This window comes from Sinohyriopsis cumingii, chromosome 1, assembly GCF_028554795.1.
Source record: "Sinohyriopsis cumingii isolate HCF-2022 chromosome 1, ASM2855479v2, whole genome shotgun sequence".
NCBI lineage: Eukaryota > Metazoa > Mollusca > Bivalvia > Unionida > Unionidae > Sinohyriopsis > Sinohyriopsis cumingii.
This window is the reverse complement of record NC_142961.1, coordinates 26309505-26332058: the sequence shown is the minus strand read 5'-3', so window position 1 is coordinate 26332058 and position 22554 is coordinate 26309505. Positions and strand designations below refer to the sequence as shown.

The 22554-nt window shown below is 36.0% G+C and overlaps 1 protein-coding gene across 1 annotated transcript in view; it reads left to right on the top strand.

Moving 5' to 3' along the window:
* Window positions 1-343: 343 nt before the first annotated feature.
* Window positions 344-22554, top strand: part of LOC149806576 (serine/threonine-protein kinase STK11-like) — a 64462-nt gene continuing 42251 nt past the window's right edge. The window contains exons 1-4 of the mRNA XM_089954877.1: window positions 344-774; window positions 8568-8651; window positions 16700-16789; window positions 21512-21644. Coding sequence (XP_089811003.1) covers window positions 434-774; window positions 8568-8651; window positions 16700-16789; window positions 21512-21644 — 648 coding nt within the window. The 5' untranslated portion in view covers window positions 344-433. The remainder of the gene's footprint in view (window positions 775-8567; window positions 8652-16699; window positions 16790-21511; window positions 21645-22554) is intronic.

Sequence of the window (22554 nt, the reverse complement as noted above, 5' to 3'; positions counted from 1 at the left end):
ATTTATCTAAAACTAGACGATCTACACCAACTGCCGCGCAAATTATCCATACTCTTGTGTAATAATTTGGGATGAAAATAGCAGAGTACATATTGAAATGTAAGGATTTTGTATCGTCTGCGGCCATCCAGAGTTACTGCACATAACCAATAATTAATGTTTATTGCGCATTAACTGGTCCCATGTTGTCTTATTAACCACAAAAGCTTAAATATAAATCATCTGTAAATCATGATTAAAAACTATTTCAAAGACAATCATTACATTCCAATAGCGATGAAAATGAAACTTAAGTGGAGTAATCTCCTCTTATATCATGTGATCAATCTCGTTTTGAGTTGAAATAAACATGGCAGCTACTAGCTTCCTTCGAGAACACCGGAACCCTTTGCTGATTACTTAAGAAGAACATTGATAAGTTGCAAACCAAAGAATGGCAGAAGATGATGCAATGCAAAAGTTCCTTCAGTTAGACTCTGACCAATTGCACAATTTTGACGCAGATCATGTCATGAGCTTCATCCATGATGATGATAACTTGGATTCTGGTTTGCCTTTCATCCATCACGTTGACTCCGACCAAATTATTTACCATCCAAGAAGGCGCAGAGCGAAATATATTGGAAAATATTTGATGGGCGATGTTCTCGGTGAAGGTTCGTACGGAAAAGTTAAAGAAGTTCTGGATACAGAAAGCCTAATCAGACGTGCAGTTAAAATCCTTAAAAAGAAAAAGTTAAGAAAAATTCCTAATGGAGAACAAAATGTTCAAAGGTAAAATTCATAGGCTTATAATCTTTCATTTGGCACAATCTAAGTACATGTTAGAGAGTAAGGTCGTCCTATACCAACAGTCTAAATGTACCCAACTGTGAAGAATTTGTCGACCTTTCAACTATAGTTCATCACAATTGTTCTATGTAGTCCTACAATGTAAGACTTCGTCCTTGATATTTATGTTTTGGGCGTCGAGGTCTTTCAGCCTAAATGACGGCACAATGTAGTATGTTTTAGTGTTGACTGACATTGTACAGAAAGTCAAATTTTTTTCAGGAATATCTCACACATTTGGCAGCTCATATTGGCGCTTTTCTACAAATTAAAGCTATAATGCATTAGTCAGACTTTACTTACTCTGATGTGTTTTTCCAAATAAATTAAAATTCTCACACAAGGAAATGGACCAGTTTTCAAGTTTGGTTGGCCAATATTTCAGTTGGCTGGAAAGCGATGGAGGCCAGGAAAATTGAAATTGGGTTAAGTTGAAGTATTATTCTTTAACAAAACGAATAAAAATATATCATGCCTATTGGAACTATAAGCAGCATTTCATTTCATTCAAGAAGCATATCTCCTGACATGAACCTACTTGAACATACTTCAGCAGACCTTGACTACCATTGCATTTCAACAAATTCAATTGTATGTCAACAGATCATGAAAATGCATCCATTTGCTAGTGGCAGATTTTGATTCCACCAGGATAAAAACAGCACAGTAAGTGTATTAATTACACATTAATATGTGGAAGAGTGTTGATATGTGCTTCCAAGTGTGTGAGACATTTCTGAAACTTTGACTACTTGTTCCAATGTCAGCTGATATTGGTACATGCTATACAAGGCCATTATTTGGGCAGTAAGATGTAGCACTAAAACATAAATAACGTGATAAATCTTACTTTGTAGGACTAATTATACTGCATCTTTGCTAGCCAAGGTTCCAATATGATAAGCCTGTTTACACCTTGGCGTATTGAGCAGATATTTCTGTGCTTCAGGTCTGTGAATTTCATTGGATGCGGCATCAAGCCATCGCATCCAATCAAAATTAAGTTGTTCAAATTTGAACACCATTTCAAGGTGATTGAGACAAGTAGATTAGAAAGCAATTATCCATTGATAGTCTGTGTTTGCACAAATACCTTTCACTCAAATACAGCTGTAATGGCTTCCCTCTGGTACATAGTCATACTTTTGACGTTAAACTTCAAAAGTACCTTTTAGGTCAATTGCCCCCACCATTTTTGGCTGATATACGATGCACCATGCTATTGGTTAGTTGGCATTAAGTACTAAGGGAGGCAACTCATGAAATCTAATAGAGGATGCTAGGACAAAGCACCAGTATATCTGTTCAATCCCCTAAGGTGTAGATAGGGTTATCACATTGGAGCCTTGGGTAGTGAAGATGGGTTTTACTGTAGATGCATATCATAGCCTATGGTTTATAGACATTTCATCCCAAAGTCACTTTGGCCATACTTGGACCAAAAATAAGATCATCCAGCACAACTTGAAAGAATGTTCAGCCCAAATTAACAATACAAATGTGACCGTAGTTTGAAATTTTTCAAAAAATTTAAATACTTCGGTCTGTATTAAGTTAACTCTGACAAAATATTTAGGATGTTTTAAGATATAATTTAGTTACCTTGTAGTTCTAAACTCCGTCTTTGGGACAGAAACATGTAAATGAGGTCAACTTTTCCTTTATCACATTTACTTTTGTTTTTTAAAAAGTGAACAAATATCAGTATTACAATAATTTGTTCCAACTGGTGAACATGTGCACTAGTTTGAGAACACCATTTCACTTTTGGAAGAAAAAAAATTGAATAAATTTAGACAAACTGTCTTGATATTCTTTAATGTATGTAGTTTTCTTCAGCAGGATTGATTCATATAAATAAACAATTAACTGTCATGCAAGCATATCTGTAAATAAGTTTATAAAATGCACTGACAGAAATGTTCTAAAATTATGTTTGATAGATAGCTTATTATTAAGTACAACTTCTGTTTAATTATACTTCACATTTTGGGTGAGAATAAGATCCTTGACAAAATATCACAGAATTTAACCTGTTTGGACACCTGTATGCATCTCCAAGTAATCTTACCCATTGCTGCAGAGTTAAGTCCTTTCACTTGAGAATGCTTGCCAGGATTTTCAAGGTTTAACATATAATATATTGTCATGAATAAAGCTACATGTACAGCATTGTCATGTTTACCCCAACCCAGAGTAGCCCCAGTTTGAAACATGTATAATCAAGGTAATTCTGACAGGCCATTGTTTGATGTCAAACATTGCCGAAGGCTAGCACTAATCCGTTACGTAAGATTGCTGTGGCTAGAATTGAAGAGCCGGACATAGGAGTTGGGAGGCCGCCCGATAGCCAATTATCACCTAGGTGTCAAAATGTTTTCCAAGATCAAAAGAAGTTGCCTGAAGAAGTGGGAGTGTCTTAACTTCTTTCCCTGCAAACAGACAGGTTGAACTGGCCGCTAAGACGATTGGACAGGGGCACAGCGCCACCCAATCAGAATCGAGATGGGGAGAGACCTTGATTTGGGCAGAATGACATCCCCGCCTCTTCCGGCAAAAGTTAGTTCGCTGAGAGAAATTACCCAGAGTGGAGGTTAGCGTAACTCCGAATAGCCATTCGTTATTGGCGGGAAAATCTTAGAGCGGGAAATTCTAAGTACAGAGAGCTTCAAATAAGGTCAGTTTGATATTTGTTCGGTCTTTGTGGAATGCGACTGCATTTTAATTGTAGGTTGTATGTATACTTTATTATTACTAGAATCGTAGTACGAAGAATTACTTTGTTTTATTAATATGTTTGCATATTTTGAAGGAATGAGTTGATATTTGTAAAGAATTATATAGCTTGCTAGCCATCATAAGAGTTAATATTGTACTTTGCTATGTGGGTATTTTATAGTAGACTGACACATATGTTCATATGATTATAGATTTTGCCATTGTTGAATATTTGTAATGTACAGACATGCATCTGATTGTTGTCAGATTATAGCACGATGAGATTAAATATATATGTGTATATACTGACGTGACACAATGTATTGATGTCTGCATAACAATTTGCTGAAACCGTGTTATTACGCCATTGTTTACCCTGCAAGAAGTGTGTGGGAATTTCGATGTGTATGCATGCGTGACCGAAACAGTGATAGCTATCAGATGATTAATTGTCGATATAGTGTGAGGTGAGATTCGATAAAACATATGTTAATGCCTTGTGGTTTTTCACAGGAAGCTTTGAGGGACAGACCAGTTACAGTTTGGTCCCGTAGTCTCAGATAGAGAGATGGAAGAAAGGAGAAGAAAGGAGAGAAGTCAGGAAGCTTTGAGGGACAGACCAGTTATAGTTTGGTCCCGTAGTCTCAGATAGAGAGACGGAGGAAAAGAGAAGAAAGGAGAGAACTCAGGACAAGTTGAAGTCTAGGAGTGAATTGGAGGAGGAGATAGTAGAGACGGAGGAAAGGAGAAGAAAGGAGAGAAGTCAGGAGAAGTTGAAGTCTGGGAGCGAAATTGTAGGAGGAGATAGTAGAGAGGGAAACGGAGACAAAGGAGGAGTTAGAGGAACGGAAAGAAGGAAGGAATCAGCGGGAAAGAAATAAATGAGTAGATGCAAGGACAGGGGGAAAATCAAACTCACACTGTAAATCACGGGATGAATTAGGCTGTCACTTGGTCGAGGGAAAGACGAGTGATTGGAAGTTATCGTTTTTAATAATTCGAATTTATTAAATTGTTATTGATTGAATTTTCATCTTCGTGTTCTCTATAATTTAACCGTCGGCATTGCTGACTGGGGGGCTCAGAGCTGTAAATCTATCTTGTCACTAATTTAACTTTCTAACCTAACGAGCCAGGGTAGAACTTTCATCATAATTTAATTAAATTATATTGGAAGAACCCCACCCCAATACGTGCAAACGCCACAAGCATCAACAAATCTTTCTGATTGTCCAAATATTTTATAACTGTCTTCAATGACGGCAATGCAAAAAAAAGTTTTCAGCATGGTTTAGTAATACCGCTGTTTATGTTGGATTCTTCTCATTTATTAAATCCAGAGATTGTTAGAATTTGAATATGTATACATATTAGGAATTTTTTTCTCCATAAATCAACATTGATAATTTGACAGGAAGAATTAAACTGAGAATGCTGTTGTGCAGGTGCATACATCTGTTAGCTTTAAAAGTATGTTTATAAAAATGTCTTAATTATAGTGCATAAGATATATAATTTTGTGTTATATATATATATATATATATATATATATATATATATATATATATATATTCTACTGCTTTATATTGGTACTGAATAAGAAAACTATTTGGTTCAGGATATGTATGCAGTATCTTAAGACTTTATGACAGTATGCTGAAAAAGCTATTCCAGTGATATGACTGTTTTAGTACCCTATACATGAAGTAGGGATACTAATATTAATACTGGGTTGTTCTGTAGCTGTAAATTAATACTACTACTAATAATAATAATAATAATAATGATGTAGAATTAGCAAAAAACAAGTAGTACTACATTAATACACATAAGAATTTAATAATATTGACACATTACGATATACAAGCATAATAAATATTTGTACTGAGACATACTTTTAATTTTAAAACAGTGATCTACCAAGGATAACCCATCAAACTTTACAAAATTTGATTACAGTGGAATCATTAATTTGGGGCAGGGTATATCAGGTCAGATCAAAACCCATAGTCAGATGTTGTGGACCATTCATTTTCAAGTCTGTTTTGGGATAAATGATTTTTTTTCCTTCCTATTTTAAAAAGCAAGGCAAGTCCATATTTTTGTGCCTTAATGATTTATCTACAATTGTTTTGGTCATTCATGCCCTTGGTGCATACTGAAAACTTGATTATACCCTTGTCCGTATATACATTTACTTCATGTATGACATTTACAGTATGAACATCTCATTTCTATAACCACAAAATAATTAATTTGCCTTGAAATTGAAATGTGGGATCTAATCATCAAGTGCTTAAGTCACTTTGATTACAATATTTTGAATTAAGATAGCCAAGCCTTACACTTGGAGTGGAAATAGATAAAATAGTGTTTGCACTGAAATAAGAAAAGTTGGTTTATAAATTCACATTATTTTAAAGAATTTATTTTTGTGCTGATTTTAGTAATATTGTGCTTTGATGTAGATGTACATATGAGTACAAGCAAAAGAAGGTTCTTGAAAAAAGCTGACATCAGCAAATAATCTGTTTTACCATAAATATATTAATGAGTACTTTGTATAGGGCCTGATCTTTAGAAGCTCTAAGTGCTTTACAACATTAGACAACACCTGTAAGATAAAAAACATATATAATGATATGATTACAAACACAAACACCATGAAATTAGAAAACATAAAAAGAGATGCTGAGAATATTTAAGGTAGGAAACATTATTAGGTTTTTAACTTTCTTCTTGCAGTCGAAATAAGTGAGTTTTGAAAGCACTCTTGAATGTGATCACTGTGTCTTTGCGTCTAAGTTCAGTGGGCAATTCATTCCACATTGCTGGGCCTTGGTATGCAAAAGAACGCTGTCCATATGAATTTGTTTTCATAATGAGAATAATGAGGATACGATTGTCAGAAGAGGAGCGTAAGTATCTTGCTGGTGTGTACACATGGGTGAGGTCGGATAGGTATGTTGGACTAGAGTCTGACAGTGAAACGTAGCACAGAGAACAAATTTTGTATTTGATTCTGGATCGAATGGATAGCCATTGTATGGTACAGAGCAGTGGGAAGGTGTGCTCTGATCATGGTATTCTAAGTATGATCCGAGCAGCTGTGTTTTCAAGTTTTTGGAGTAGATATTGAGATGAACCAGACAGAATTGAGTTATGATAGTCCAGTCTTGAAAGTACTAATGAACACACAACTGTTTTAGTGGCATCAGCTGAAAGATATTTGCAAATGGAGCTGATGCGTCTCAGCTCAAGATATGCAGCCTTGCATATGTTCATGACATGTTGGTGCAATGTGAGAGTACTGTCCAAAGTAACACCTAGGTTTCATACTGATTGTGTGAATTTAATGTTGGTGTTGCTGATATTTATTGTTTGAGGTAAAGGATGTGAATGAGAAAGTCTTTGTGTTGTAATCAAGTGTTTTAGAAAAGAATACATTACAAAATTAAAATGAATGTTAAAACCCTTGACAACGTGAGAGCCTAGTTCTACTACGTAAATGAATGCCAGTTTGCTGTGACTTTCGCATACAACAGCCTACGCAGTGTATAAATTCAAGAACATTTTCGCTCGATCTTCACAATGCATTGTGGGTAATTTTCTGCAGATAATATGGGTTTGACCTGTATTAGGGTCTCAACATAATTTGTTAATGATATAAGGTGTGAACTAATGAAATTATAACATACCAGTTTGACTCACTGCCTTGTTGACAAGAATAAAGACAATTTCTTGCACTATAGCTTCAGCTTCAGCGTGCAGGGTAGGCAAGTTACATGCCATTTCCAGTTCCAAGTGGATGGTTCCATGATTCTATGGACACAAACAAGCTTTGTACCCATGAATAGGGTGCTGTCAGCAGGCAATCATTGTGGCTGAAGAGGATTAAACACTTTGTGTTCTCAGAAGTCTCCAAAGATCAGAGGAGCTTTATGAAGATTCCAGCTCACGAAGTTAGAGTGACCTCTGTGAACCTTATTTACCAAGATAATGTCTTGATCAAGACACAATAGAAGCTGTTGGCTAGCATGCACAGTCAACTGTGACAAGTTTTTAACTTTGTGATTTAGCTTTGCAGAGATGAGATTTGAATCTGGTGGGTTCAGCAGCTGCTATTAAGATGACCACCAGACCCATTTGACATCATCACAACATCTTCTTGTGCAGTTGTTTAGTTCTTTCACTGGATTCAACCATTACTTTTTTTTTAAGGGGTGTTCATTAATTCTGTTCTTAGTAATAGTTGTCATGGTCCACATGACCATTGGTTGTGCTGCTTTCAGGTTAGGAGAGTGAATTAATTTTCATGTAAGGAATCCTGCTTTTCTTACCTCAAAGGATGCCTGTAATATAAGTTGGATGATAGCATTCCCTCCTCATATTATGTATTCTCCTAATATTAATGTGATCAAGGATCATGTTTTTCACTAAATGATGTGTCATCAAGAGTACTTACCTGATCATATTATTTAAAAACCCTCCCAACCTCCCTGTAAATTTGAGCATATTAGTTAATGTATTGCTAAGCTTAAAACTAGCACCACCTGGTGGCAGCAAGTGGAAGAGACCTGAAAGAGTTATATCACTTCATTCATATGATATCGATGGAAAAGATGTTTGTCTTGGGGATGGCTGGGTTGGGGAGGTAGTGGAGTTTAGTTCCAAATGTTAATAAGATCATGTAACTATTCTTTGAAAAATGAAATTTACTGAAAAATTTGCTTTCATGATTTTTATCTCAGAGACGTGCAGTTGTTGAAATAAATTCAGGGAAATATATAGATGATGGGATGGATAGTTGCGTTACAATTACTTTTCATGATTTCCATTTCAGGGATATACAGTTGTTGGAATAGTTATGTTGCACAATTACCTTTCATGCTTTCATTTTGGTGACATGCATTTGCTGGAATAGTTGTGTTACATAATTACAATTCATGATTTCTTTCAGGGAAATACAGTTGTTGAAATAGTTGTGTTACATAATTACAATTCATGATTTCTTTCAGGGAAATACAGTTGTTGAAAAGACTGAAGCATCGGAATATTATACAGCTGATAGATGTTTTACAAAATGAAGAGAAGCAAAAGATGTATCCTTGGTGACGATAGTTTAATATAAGAATTGGTCATTAAAGATTGCAGAATACACAGATTGAAATTCATTTTATAGACCATTTACATGAAATAAAAAGTCAAAATGAAATAGATGGCAAAATGCAAAAAAAAAGGATTTTCCCAATTCCTCAATAGAATGATGTATTGTTTTGCATAGAAACATGTCTGCTCCTCTCTATACTTTTAACAAAAATAATTACAGCATATCAATTCTTGTTGATTGGTTTAATGCCCAATGAGAAATAATCTGTTTTAAAATGGACTTTGCCTCACTACTTCAGTGAACAAATTTTGGTGTCAGCATTCTTTTTTCTCCCAATAAGGTTAGAGATGAAATTTACTTCAATTAATGGCTTAACAATAATACAGTTGGAGATGAATTTTACTTTGATTTATCATTTGAACCCGGTCAGGAGATTGACATCCCATTCTTGGCCTTGATGCTGTTATTGTGGACTTTGTGAAAAAGTATGCTTAAGTGTATTTTTTCTCCATTTTCCATTGAAAACAATACTTATAAAGTTTCAAGAATAATTTTTATGTACCCAAAATAAAAACTCTGTCTGATTATTTATTATGCTGTCATTAGTAGTAACCAAGATAGCTATTGGTAACAAATTTTCTGGGATGTCTCGTAAATTCTATAAAGTAATCTATTTTGACTATAAGTAGCCCTTGCCAGATAACTACTTAATACTAAGAAGTAATCTATTTTTATTATTGCTTATAAGCCCTTCCCAGATAACTACTAAATTCTATAATCTATTTTGACTACTGATTTTTAAACCCTTCTGCAACAGTTTTTGAGGGTAAATAGCGTTGACCTTGTCTGTCCATCTCTCCATCCATCTGTATGTCACCTTGTTTAAGGTTTGGAGTTGGTCATTTCTGGCTCTTTGGCAAGTCATCTATGTTCCATGAACATTTTTCTTCAGATACATTACCTGATAATAATTCAACATGTTCCACTTCTCCATAGATCCAATTCTGCTAAGTATGTTATTTGCAACAACTTGGTGTGTCTGTGTGTGTCAGACAAGACTGATCTTCCTTTGGATTGAGTTACTGACATTATCTGTTGTGTTATTACATGTGTTCATGCTAAAAACTTGCTTTTTGTAGATGTCATAAAATTGTTTTCCATTTATGCCTTTTTATGTTTGGAGCTATTTTATAGAGTCAGGTAAGTATGCTTCAATGTTATCTCCATCTGAAATTAAGAATTCATGCTTGTTTGGTCGAACTTAGTCTGATGATGAACATGTTGGTACCATTTTAATTACCTCCCCTGCGGTGTAGAGTACATCAATTCAGATCTAACTACTTGACCTTTGATATGAATTCTGCCAAATAATTGTCGAGTATTATATTAATGTAATTATTATAGACACTTTGTGTTTGTAATTAGTGTCAATTTTCACTGTAAGTTCATGCAGTACTTGACTAATTTCACCTATATATGCTTCTGTTTTGCTCTCTTTTATTACAGCTGTTAACGCAGTGGTCAGGTCTAAGGGCATGGGATGCAAACACTTAAAGCTGGTAGAAGATAAGCATGCTACCTGTGTCTGAATTGTGTGGCGTGCAGTTTAGATCAAGCTTGCCACATTTGCACATAATAAATGGAAAATACATATGGGTAACTAAACTGTGCTTCCATGCCAATGTGGAAATGAACAAACACACTGTCATAGGCTGACACCAGCAGTACTGCCACCAATATTGCCCAAGTTTAACATCTTTTTATTTGCAGAACATTTGAAGATAGAGAGCTAACAAGTCTAGAAGAAATTCAAGCAGATTATATCATTATGGGTATCAGCTCCAGCCTGTCCATCACCTCATATCAGAACAGACCTCAGCAGCATCTACTGAACCAATTCCAACTTGGTATGGATGCACATCTGTACAGGGATGGCATCAGAGGTTGATCAGCTGCCATCATCATCAGCTGGAGGGACTGAGAACCGTGAACAAATATCTTAAACTGTCTCAGCATCAATAAACCATCACTAGCTTAGAAGAGCAAATGATCTCTGTCAGGACTGTACTTGGCATGCAGTCAATACCAGCTCAGACACAGCCAAAACCAATACCAGAAAGGACTAGGTATAACGGGCAAAAATACCCCATCATGCCATGTTTCATTATCATAAAACTGGCATCAGCAACTGTGAGTAAATGGCCTTTGTCAAGTACCAGCCTCTTGTTGCTGTTATGGACCCTATTTAGATAGGTCCAGCACCATCACCTGCTCTCTCAAGGCCCATGATGCATTGACAATTCATGTGGGGTGGGGGAAGCTGGACAGTGCTGGCCTTGGCACAAGCTACATCATGAATCAGCTTTGGCTATAGCAACAATACAGCCCTTCATGCCAGGTATGATAACCACACCACAAAGAATATACATAATGATCATCTGAAGATTCAGTATATCAGAATGGGCTGACACCCAGTCTAGTTTGCCATTTTTCTCAGCAATCTTCACCAGCTTCTTTGTCACATGCATTGTTGGGTGGGGTGTTGGTGAGGGTGGGTGTCACTCCATTCTTTGTTGTTTGTAGATTTAAGCTCACAAGCTCCATCATTCTTGCTTAATCCAGCAATGTCCAGAAAAGACTCATCTTTCTGCACATCAATTGCTGTAGTTTTGTGTCTGTCAGTTTTGTCTGCCTCATATGGTGCCATAATTGACAATTTACAATGTCCCCATATCCCTCAATCTATTTGCCAAGAAAAACCAATCAATATTCTAACAGCTGGTAGAGTTGCTTATTTATTGTACATCTAGAGTGCATGAGGACTCAAGTGTAAACAGACCTTTCTATTTGCAGCAATGACACTCTTATCATTTTCAGCAAGGGTTGATAAAAGACAGATCCCAGGGATAAACAGAGATGTTGCAAAGCCACTGATGTCAAAACCTGCGTCATTTCGAATGGACCTGAAGTTCTGTCTCGACATGCAACAATTGTTTCTATTTTTGTTGCATTAGGGGCACTGTTCATCTTGGTATCCATGACTGTATTTCAGCGATCTTTGGATTATATTTTTGCAGATGGAACATGTTCTGAACAGAGTGGCATAAAATTTCTTTGTCAATTCCATAACAGTGTCAGGAAGCTTAAACTTGTGGAAAACAGATGCCTCTATGTCCACTTCTTCCTCCTTAAAGAACACAATAAGGCCACGCTTAGATCACAGTCATAGTCATCAAACTTGTCAAACCTCATCAGTCTTATAAAGGAAGTTCAGAACAGGCTCCCAAAGAGTTGAATCTTACACAAGTCCAGCTTCCTAGAACTTGGTCTTTGTTGCAGAGTGGAGACTAGAGAAATAGAAAAGACCACCCCAAGTCATACTATAAGCAGAAGCAGGCCTACAAGCCCTTTACTTAATGAACACAGTTTCCAAGGGCCAGTGACAACAGTAAGAAGGAAGATAAAGATTGCTTTTTCCTAGTTTCTCTTCCAGTTAGCCTTTTTCCTGCAGAAAACAATGTACACTTTTCCCTTTTCATGTATTCTTTTGGTGGTAATGGGGAACCAAACACGTCTTAGAGGATCTTCAGATCATTCTGTCCCTTTCCCCATTTGAAGAATGTAATCTCTTCACACAAAGGGAGGTAGAGATTGTTATAAATGTAAACTCACTGAGATTTTACTCAAGACCATTCTTTTTCAAGTCCAACACATTCCAGGCAGACTTTCAAACTCAGTGTCCAGAGAGAATTAGCAATTTCAGACTGAAAGGTCATTTCACTCCTCTTTATTCAGACTAATCTTCACCTCCTGGGGTTGACCACTTGTGGATCTATTTGCAATGATGTGGAATGCAAAGCAGTCAATCTTTGTCCCGCAGGTTATTGATTCAAAAGCTTTGGTAGTCCATGATGTCTTCTTGAACTGGAACACTCAAGACACGTATGCCTGCCCTCTAACTTCTCTGATCCCCAATATCTTTCAAAAACTGGGGCAATCAGAGTGCCATCTGATTCTGATTAGTCCACTTGAAATCAGGGATAAACAAGCTATTAAACTTTAACAGCAAAAATTCACAGGAAGATGGTCTTCGCACACCTACTGAAGCAAACATGAATGTAGTTATTTCATCTAAATCTGGAATTGTTCAGCTTTCTTGCTAGAATCATGTCCAGCAAATCCTCAGAGGAAATCAATTCTTTAAACAATACATGCTTAGAATTGTTTGGACAAGAAGGCTGCCCACTTGAAAACATATTAAGAGAAGTGGAGAATTTCTTACAGAATGCCCTAGACAAACTGGAAAACTGGTGCACATGTAATGGCATGGTGGTAAATACTGGTAAAACTAAAATATTACTTATCTCAACACGGCAAAGGACAAATCTTGATAGTGATGAACTATGTCTGACATGGAATGATACAAATTTGCAAATGGTCTGTCATGATAGACTACTTGGTGCTCTGGTAGATAATAACCTTTCATGGACTGAACATATCAAACATATCAGTAAAAAAGTCAATTAGGATAAGACATTTTCTCCCTGAAAGGCACAGAAAACTATTTTATAACAGTTACATACAACCCTATTTGGACTACTGTAGTACAGTATGGGGTAATTCAAATGATGAAAACACAGCAAAGCTGGCACATCTTCAAAAAAGAGCATTTGGGCTAATATCAATCCAGAAAGAAAGCAAGGAAAGTTTAGCTGGTAGGTTAAAAATATTACCTATTAAAGACCAAATCTGTTTGAGAAAAGCCAAATTAATGTACAGGATATCTCATAATAGTGCTCCTGAATATTTACAATCACTATTCCAGTATAGGCTACCTGGTAATACTCCCCACCTGCGATCCATGTCTACCAAACAGTATAAAATTCCCAAACCAAATAAGGAGTTACTTAAAAAAAGTTTCATATACTCTGGAACTCTGCTCTGGAATACTATTCCAGTTGAGATTAGAAATGCCCACTCTATTTCCTTCTTCCAAACCCAATATATCCAGTGGCTTCAGAGATGCAGCTAAAATAAATAAATTCCTTTGTATGAGGGCCTCAAGGTAGATTAGTTATTAGCTAATTGCGTTACCCTTTTTAAATAAGGTCATTATTATTATTATTATTATTATTATTATTACTATTACTGTGGTATGAGTGGAACACATCACTCCTTTAAAAGACTTGATATCAACTGTTTCGTTGTGATGGTTTGATTACACTTGAGACAGGCCTTTCTTTAATTGCCAAGAATCGACTCCAGCTCATGGTGAATCAGTCTTTTGATATGAAGCCTCATCCCTCATTAGACCATCCAATTCAGTGGCAGACATGGACTGCTTTGGGGCTTTAAAGTGGTACTTTGAATGAATTTGCTAACAGCTTCTCGTGGGTTGGTGTTTCTTACCAGGGTTTTTCCAGGTTCTTCCTCCACCATTTACTCTGGCCGTGATGTAGAGAAGGGGTGCACAATCTTTCTTGGCTAATGGCCAAATCGCATTTTCTAAGACCACTAATTTGTTTAATATAATTACTGTTCATGGGCCAGATTTCTGTGTTGTTTTAATTTGTCCTGAGGGCCAGACAAAACAAGTTCTACCCGCGGACCAGGGGTTGTGCACCCCATATGTAGAGCCTCTCTTGTGCTGAGAAATGGCATTACCCCCGAAAACACAACAAAGAAACGAGTGTTGCTTGAAAATTGTAGGCATCACTATCAAGACTTTCTATTTTTATTGAACTCTAATGTCAGGATAGTATCAGCTATTGTCAAAGGTTAATAATCTTACATTAGTTACAGCTTTTAGGTTGCAACTTGTACATAAAATAACATAAATAGAGCAAATTCATATACTATAAGGTACTGGTGATTTAGTTTTCAAGGGTGGAGGGCTGTGATTTTCTTTTGAGCTGAAATATTTTCATTTCTTTTATATCCAGATAATTTTTTTTCTTATAAATATCTTTGAAACACTGTAGTGTTTATTTTGCTATAAATCAGCAAGATATTTTTCCGCTTTTGACAAATGGAAATTAAACGAAAAAGTGTCCAGACCGAGCCTCAGAACATTAAATGGTTGGTCCTGAATACAGTTGTAGTATACCATGATACATATCATGGTACATTCAGAAATTCCTTGGTATACTGTGGTACAAAGTCTTGTGGTATCTGGTTCTAATACTTACACAGTCATAATGTTGGCACCTGCACTGAGCCTCGCTGAAGTTAATTTAAATATCAGTTTGTGCATATTCTGTCTAATCTAGGGAACTTAAGTATGGATCAGATTTAGTGTCTCTCCCTCTTTCCAAGGGGAGATCACTATTGTCTGACTCCCACATAGATGAATAGACTTTTTGCACATTTGTTACTAAAACAAACTTGGATGGAAGGATTTGCAGGATAATGGGCATAGCCCTAATGTATTAGAGTGTATTATGATGGTGGAGGTGTTATCAAAGAACATATTTTACTCCAAGATGTCCTCTTTTTTTCCTTCTTTGTACACAGGAAAAAGGAGACATATATTGAAATTGTGGACAATTTTTTTTACATAATTTTGATGAATCACTTAATTTTCTTACAAACTACCAGTAAGTAATCCTGCCCAATTCAAAACTTAAAATCCAGAATGTACCAGGTTGACTTGTTTCACTTGGCTATCTCTGTTAGGAAAAAAAATGTTTCCAATTGCACTCGATTTAACATTAGGGTAGGTAGGTATGTTTTTTGTATACCATTATATATATATATATATATATATATATATATATATATATATATATATATATATATATATATATATATATATATTAATGATTTAATGATTAGCAGATATAATGTAACAAGTACTTCAAGTACTGTGTAAAACTGGCTTAACTAGAAGCACACATCAATTTTGGGATTTTTTTTCTGACCCTCTGGTTAAAGATGCTAGGGTTGCCAGTGAAAAACAAAGACTGTTGGCCAACCAGAAACACAGATTCTTGGTGGGTGGGTGGCCTTAACATAATGAATGCTGGAAATCCTCTCTCAAAAGAAATCCATGTAAAAGTGTTGCAAAAGTTCAGTTAAAACTAATTGAAAAGTTAGATTTTTAATGAAAAGAACATCTGTTTTATCACTCCACAAGTTACATTCTTGTAAGATCTGTTAGTGTTTTTTTCATTTAGTTTTTGGCATCACACCTACTAAAATAGACCAGATACTGTATATTAATATAAAAATAGAATTATGCATTTTACATAGGAATTTTATGTTTTTCATGAAATTTAATCAGTTACGAAAAATATTTCATGACTCACAGTGCCATGTGATGAAGAATAGTTTTTTTAGTTATCATTTTTATATATATATATATATATGTACCAATGCATTAGAAACAGTTCTTTGTATATATTTGAATAAGAAAGAGTAAATGTTGCAAATTTGATGGAATTTTTCATTTTATAAAATATAATTAATACAGTTTTACTAAAATCAAAGAGAGGGAATAATTTCATTTGTCACTTGTAATTTGAAACTATACTCTGAAAAATTAACTTCTGAAATGTATCTAATGAAACAATGTCTGGACTATAAGTGCGAACAAAAGGAGAGTATACAAGCAAATAATCCAACCCCATCTCAACAGAGTTACCTCCATATTATAACGAATTCTTTCAAAGCTTCACAGTTATTGTAGACCGATTAACAAGGGAGGTTACTAGTGTTTAAAAATATTGACAGTTCTGTCTCTTTTTACAGTGGAAAGACCTATTTATTATTAAGTCACTGAACTTGCAAGTCAGACCAGGCCAGGATCCAGTATGTGCTGAAAAACGTGTAATGGGTTGGAATCTTAATTTGAGGAGTTCCCATTGGAATACTAGTTTATTGTATGTCAGTCTACAGTTAAAAAAAAAATACCATGAAATGCAAGTGTTATAAACAGCACTATTGTAATGGGATTGGTAAAACTTTGCTAACTCGTTGCTTCATATTGAATGGATAACCATTCAAGTTCAATGCAAATGGAACTTCCTTAACACATCTAAGGTATATAGTGATGGAATACTGTGTTAGTGAACTTCAAGAAATGCTTGAGAGTGTGCCAGAGAAGAAATTCCCATTGTGGCAAGCACACATGTAAGTATTTTTTATTTTTGTTTAACATGACCATTAGAGTAACATCTTTGCTACTTTTTTACATGTAGCAAAAATTCCTTTATTTTGGTTTACAAAAAAGAATAATACTGCTTGTACATGAAGACATTGTTATTCCCTTTTGGCAATTAACGTTCATCAGTATCTATACTTTGATGCCATTCCCTTTTGGCAATTAACGTTCATCAGTATCTATACTTTGATGCCATTCCCTTTTGGCAATTAACGTTCATCAGTATCTATACTTTGATGCCATTCCCTTTTGGCAATTAACGTTCATCAGTATCTATACTTTGATGCCATTCCCTTTTGGCAATTAACGTTCATCAGTATCTATACTTTGATGCCATTCCCTTTTGGCAATTAACGTTCATCAGAGTCTATACTTTGATGCCATTCTTTTTGTGAACTGTTTGATTTTTGGCCTATGTATTGATGATAATGACATTTGATATCATTTGTTCATGATTCAGTGACCTTTGTAAAACTTTCTGTTTAGTGTGGTTATTCTGTTGCTATAGCCTTTAGAGTCATGTAACTTGCTTCATAAATTTTGCATGAAGAGTACTGTGGCCTTTAGTTGAATTTAGGCCACTAACCTGTATTTCATCTTCCAGTCACATACTCTTATATTTGCATCTACTGCGGTAGCAGAAACTTAATTTAAGTTGGCACATACATACTGCATCATGCATAATAACAAGTACAGCACCATTTAGATAAAGCAAAGGAACCATAATAATAAGTACAGCACCATATAGAGAAAGCAAAGGGACCATAGTAATGAGTACCACACCATTTAGAGAAAGCAAAGGGACCATAATAATGAGTACCACACCATTTAGATAATGTAAAGGGACCATAATAATGAGTACAGCACCATTTAAATAAAGGGACCAATATAATGAGTACAGCACCATTTAGATAAAGCAAATGGACCATACTGATGAGTACAGCACCACTTAGATAAAGTAAAGGGACCAAAATAACGAGTAAAGCACCATTAAGATAAAGTAAAGGGACCATAATAATGAGTACAGCACCATTTAGATAAAGTAAAGGGACCATAATAACGAGTACAGCACCATTTAGATAAAGTAAAGGGACCATAATAACGAGTACAGCACCATTTAGATAATGTAAAGGGACCATAATAATGAGTACAGCACCATTTAGATAAAGTAAATGGACCATAATAATGAGTACTGCACCATTTAGATAATGTAAAGGGACCATAATAATGAGTACAGCACCATTTAGATAAAGTAAAGGGACCAAAATAATGAGTACAGCACCATTTAGATAATGTAAAGGGACCATAATAATGAGTACAGCACCATTTAGATAAAGTAAAGGGACCAAAATAATGAGTACAGCACCATTTGGATAAAGTAAAGGGACGATAATAATGAGTACAGCACCATTTAGATAAAGTAAAGGGACCATACTAATGAGTACTGCACCATCTAGATAAAGCAAATGGACCATACTGATGAGTACAGCACCACTTACATAAAGTAAAGGGACCATAATAATGAGTACTGCACCATTTAGATAAAGCAAGTGGACCATACTGATGAGTACAGCACCACTTACATAAAGTAAAGGGACCATAATAATGAGTACTGCACCATTTAGATAATGTAAAGGGACCATGATAATGAGTACAGCACCATTTAGATAAAGTAAAGGGACCAAAATAATGAGTACAGCACCATGTAGATAAAGTAAAGGGACCATAATAATGAGTACAGCACCATTTAGATAAAGTAAAGGGACCATAATAACGAGTACAGCACCATTTAGATAAAGTAAAGGGACCATAATAACGAGTACAGCACCATTTAGATAATGTAAAGGGACCATAATAATGAGTACAGCACCATTTAGATAAAGTAAATGGACCATAATAATGAGTACTGCACCATTTAGATAATGTAAAGGGACCATAATAATGAGTACAGCACCATTTAGATAAAGTAAAGGGACCAAAATAATGAGTACAGCACCATTTAGATAATGTAAAGGGACCATAATAATGAGTACAGCACCATTTAGATAAAGTAAAGGGACCAAAATAATGAGTACAGCACCATTTGGATAAAGTAAAGGGACGATAATAATGAGTACAGCACCATTTAGATAAAGTAAAGGGACCATACTAATGAGTACTGCACCATCTAGATAAAGCAAATGGACCATACTGATGAGTACAGCACCACTTACATAAAGTAAAGGGACCATAATAATGAGTACTGCACCATTTAGATAAAGCAAGTGGACCATACTAATGAGTACTGCACCATTTAGATAAAGCAAACGGACCATACTGATGAGTACAGCACCATTTAGATAATGTAAAGGGACCATGATAATGAGTACAGCACCATTTAGATAAAGTAAAGGGACCAAAATAATGAGTACAGCACCATGTAGATAAAGTAAAGGGACCATACTAATGAGTACTGCACCATTTAGATAAAGCAAACGGACCATACTGATGAGTACAGCACCATTTAGATAATGTAAAGGGACCATAATAATGAGTACAGCACCATTTAGATAAAGTAAAGGAACCATAATAACGAGTACAGCACCATTTAGATAAAGATTTACCATCTATCCATACCACTATTTGCATTTTTCTTGTTCTGCTGAAATTTGCATTTGCTTTGAGTTCATTTATTTATGATAGCTATATGTGTGTTTATGTTACAAATGCATTTAATTGTGTAACTGGCACAGTGCAGTAATGCTCACCAATATTTTATTAAATATTAACATTGTGTTACTTTGATTTATTTATGGCTTTTTATAGTACTGTTGAGTCATTTTAGTTCACCATGTCATAATGCCAAATGCACTTACAGTATAGCCCTGTGTTTATTGTGGATCAGATATGAAAATATAAATATTGGAGAAGTATTCAGACATCCTTGAAAAATTGTTCATGCATCTGACAACTATGCCAATGTCAACCAAGATAACCCATATAGGACTCTTGTATATTGGTTAATAGATTTACCAGTTTATTTTTGGGGGATAACCTCATGTCCATCATCTCCGTCTACAGTAACATAAACTTATCATCAATACTACTCCTAAACTACTTTGAGGATTGCCGTGAAATGTTATATGCATTCCTCCCCGGGTTTAGTTGATCTTAAAATAAAATGGTGCTGCTCAGAAATCCAGAATGACTGTCATAGCAGCCGTCATGAGAATGCTCTTGCTGCTTCTCCATAATGAATGGTAATAAGGTGCAACTTGACTTCTTATTATGTCTGATTGGTCCTAAGTGAAAAAGGTACTATTTTGACTTTTGATTTTTTTTTATTGCTTTTGATTCTGAATGAAAATTATGCCAGTGACATTATGACCACTATGGCAGTCATCTTGAAATGTTATTATTGCAGAAACTTATTTATATAATTTTCACTGGAATATAGTGACCCAAGATTGGGGCCCTTGGCTGATGCCATTCCCCACTAACCTCCCTCCATTGCCGCTTCCCAGGAATTGAGCCCCATAGTTAAAACACTCTGTAACCATATATTGTATATTTTATGGGCAAAAGATAAATTTATTCGTGCAACGGACATTGATTCCCGTGTGCATTCAAACCCACAGGGTCTAGGCCCCTAGGACATAACTCAGGATTTCCATTTAACCTGTGTATATACACTTCTTGGGCATGACAAGACAAATGCATATATGCAGCTGATGGTTCTGGACCTCAAGGGCCTATCTTAGAGGCTGATGGTTCTGGACCTCAAGGGCCTATCTTAGAGGCTGATGGTTCTGGACCTCAAGGGCCTATCTTAGAGGCTGATGGTTCTGGACCTCAAGGACCTATCTTAGAGGCTGATGGTTCTGGCCCTCAGGGGCCTATCTTAGAGGCTGATGGTTCTGGACCTCAAGGACCTATCTTAGAGGCTGATGGTTCTGGACCTCAAGGACCTATCTTAGAGGCTGATGGTTCTGGACCTCAAGGGCTTATCTTAGAGGCTGATGGTTCTGGCCCTCAAGGGCCTATCTTAGAGGCTGATGGTTCTGGACCTCAAGGGCCTATCTTAGAGGCTGATGGTTCTGGCCCTCAAGGGCCTATCATAGAGGCTGATGGTTCTGGCCATCAAGGGCCTATCTTAGAGGCTGATGGTTCTGGACCTCAAGGGCCTATCTTAGAGGCTGATGGTTCTGGACCTCAAGGGCCTATCTTAGAGGCTGATGGTTCTGGCCCTCAAGGGCCTTTCATAGAGGCTGATGGTTCTGGCCCTCAAGGGCCTTTCATAGAGGCTGATGGTTCTGGACCTCAAGGGTTTATCTTATAGGCTGATGGTTCTGGACCTCAAGGGCCTATCTTAGAGGCTGATGGTTCTGGACCTCAAGGGCCTATCTTAGAGGCTGATGGTTCTGGACCTCAAGGGCCTTTCATAGAGGCTGATGGTTCTGGACCTCAAGGGCCTATCATAGAGGCTGATGGTTCTGGACCTCAAGGGCCTATCATAGAGGCTGATGGTTCTGGCCCTCAAGGGCCTATCTTAGATTCTCAAAACTTCAGTCTAGTCAAAATGAGAAAACATGGGTATACATGTTTTATAGACATAGAATTCTAGTATTGAAGATGAACTTGATTACATGCTTAAAATATATAACATGGATTTCAGAAACAAAAGTAATCTAACTGTAAATTTTCTCTGGCAGGTATTTTATTCAGCTGATAGAAGGACTGGAGTATTTACATGGGAAGGGGATCATCCATAAAGATATTAAGCCAAGCAATTTACTGGTCACCACAGATGAAACTCTCAAAATCACAGATCTAGGAGTAGCAGAGGTCTGGATATCTGTGTGAATTTTTCCTCATTACAATAGTCCATTAGAAAAATCAGCTCTAGTTATTATACCTAGTTTTATTAGACTGCATTGTGTTTTGAAGGGGTGCTTATTGGTAGGGTATGGAACTCATGTATTAATGAGGTATTGTATTTTGAAGGGGTTGCTTATTGGTAGGGTATGGAACTCATGTATTAATGAGGTATTATGTTTTGAAGGGGTGCTTATTGGTAGGTCATGGTACTCGTATTAATAAGGTGGTATTGTTTTTTGATGGGGTGCTTATTGTTGGTAGGTCATGGTACTCATGTATTAATAAGGTATTGTGTTTTGAAGGGGTGCTTATTGGTAGGTTATGGTACTCGTATTAATAAGGTATTGTGTTTTGAAGGGGTGATTATTGGTAGGTTATGGTACTCATATTAATAAGGTATTGTGTTTTGAAGGGGTGCATATTGGTAGGTTATGGAACTTGTGTATTATTGAGGTTTTGTTTTTGAAAAGGTGTGTATTGGTAGGTCATAGAACTTTAGGTATTGATGATATTAATGATGTTTTGTTTTTGAAGGGGTGCTTATTTGTAGGTCATGGAACTTGCATATTAATGAGGTTTTGTTTTTGAAGGTGGTGCTTATTGGTAGGACATGTAATTTAGGTATTAATGAGGTTTTGCTTTTGAAATGTTGCTTATTGGTAGGTCATGTAACTTAGGTATTAATGAGGTTTTGCTTAACCTGCATTTAGTAGGTAGTGAGACATGGATGGCAGCAGTAGTTATGTCATTATCCACATTTATAGACAAAATCTGATTGACTAATAACCCTTGTAGATCATCTGTCTTTGAGATGCAATAACTAGTTTTGTGTGATTGGTCACAGGCTACATTTTTTATTGTAGAAACATTTATACTT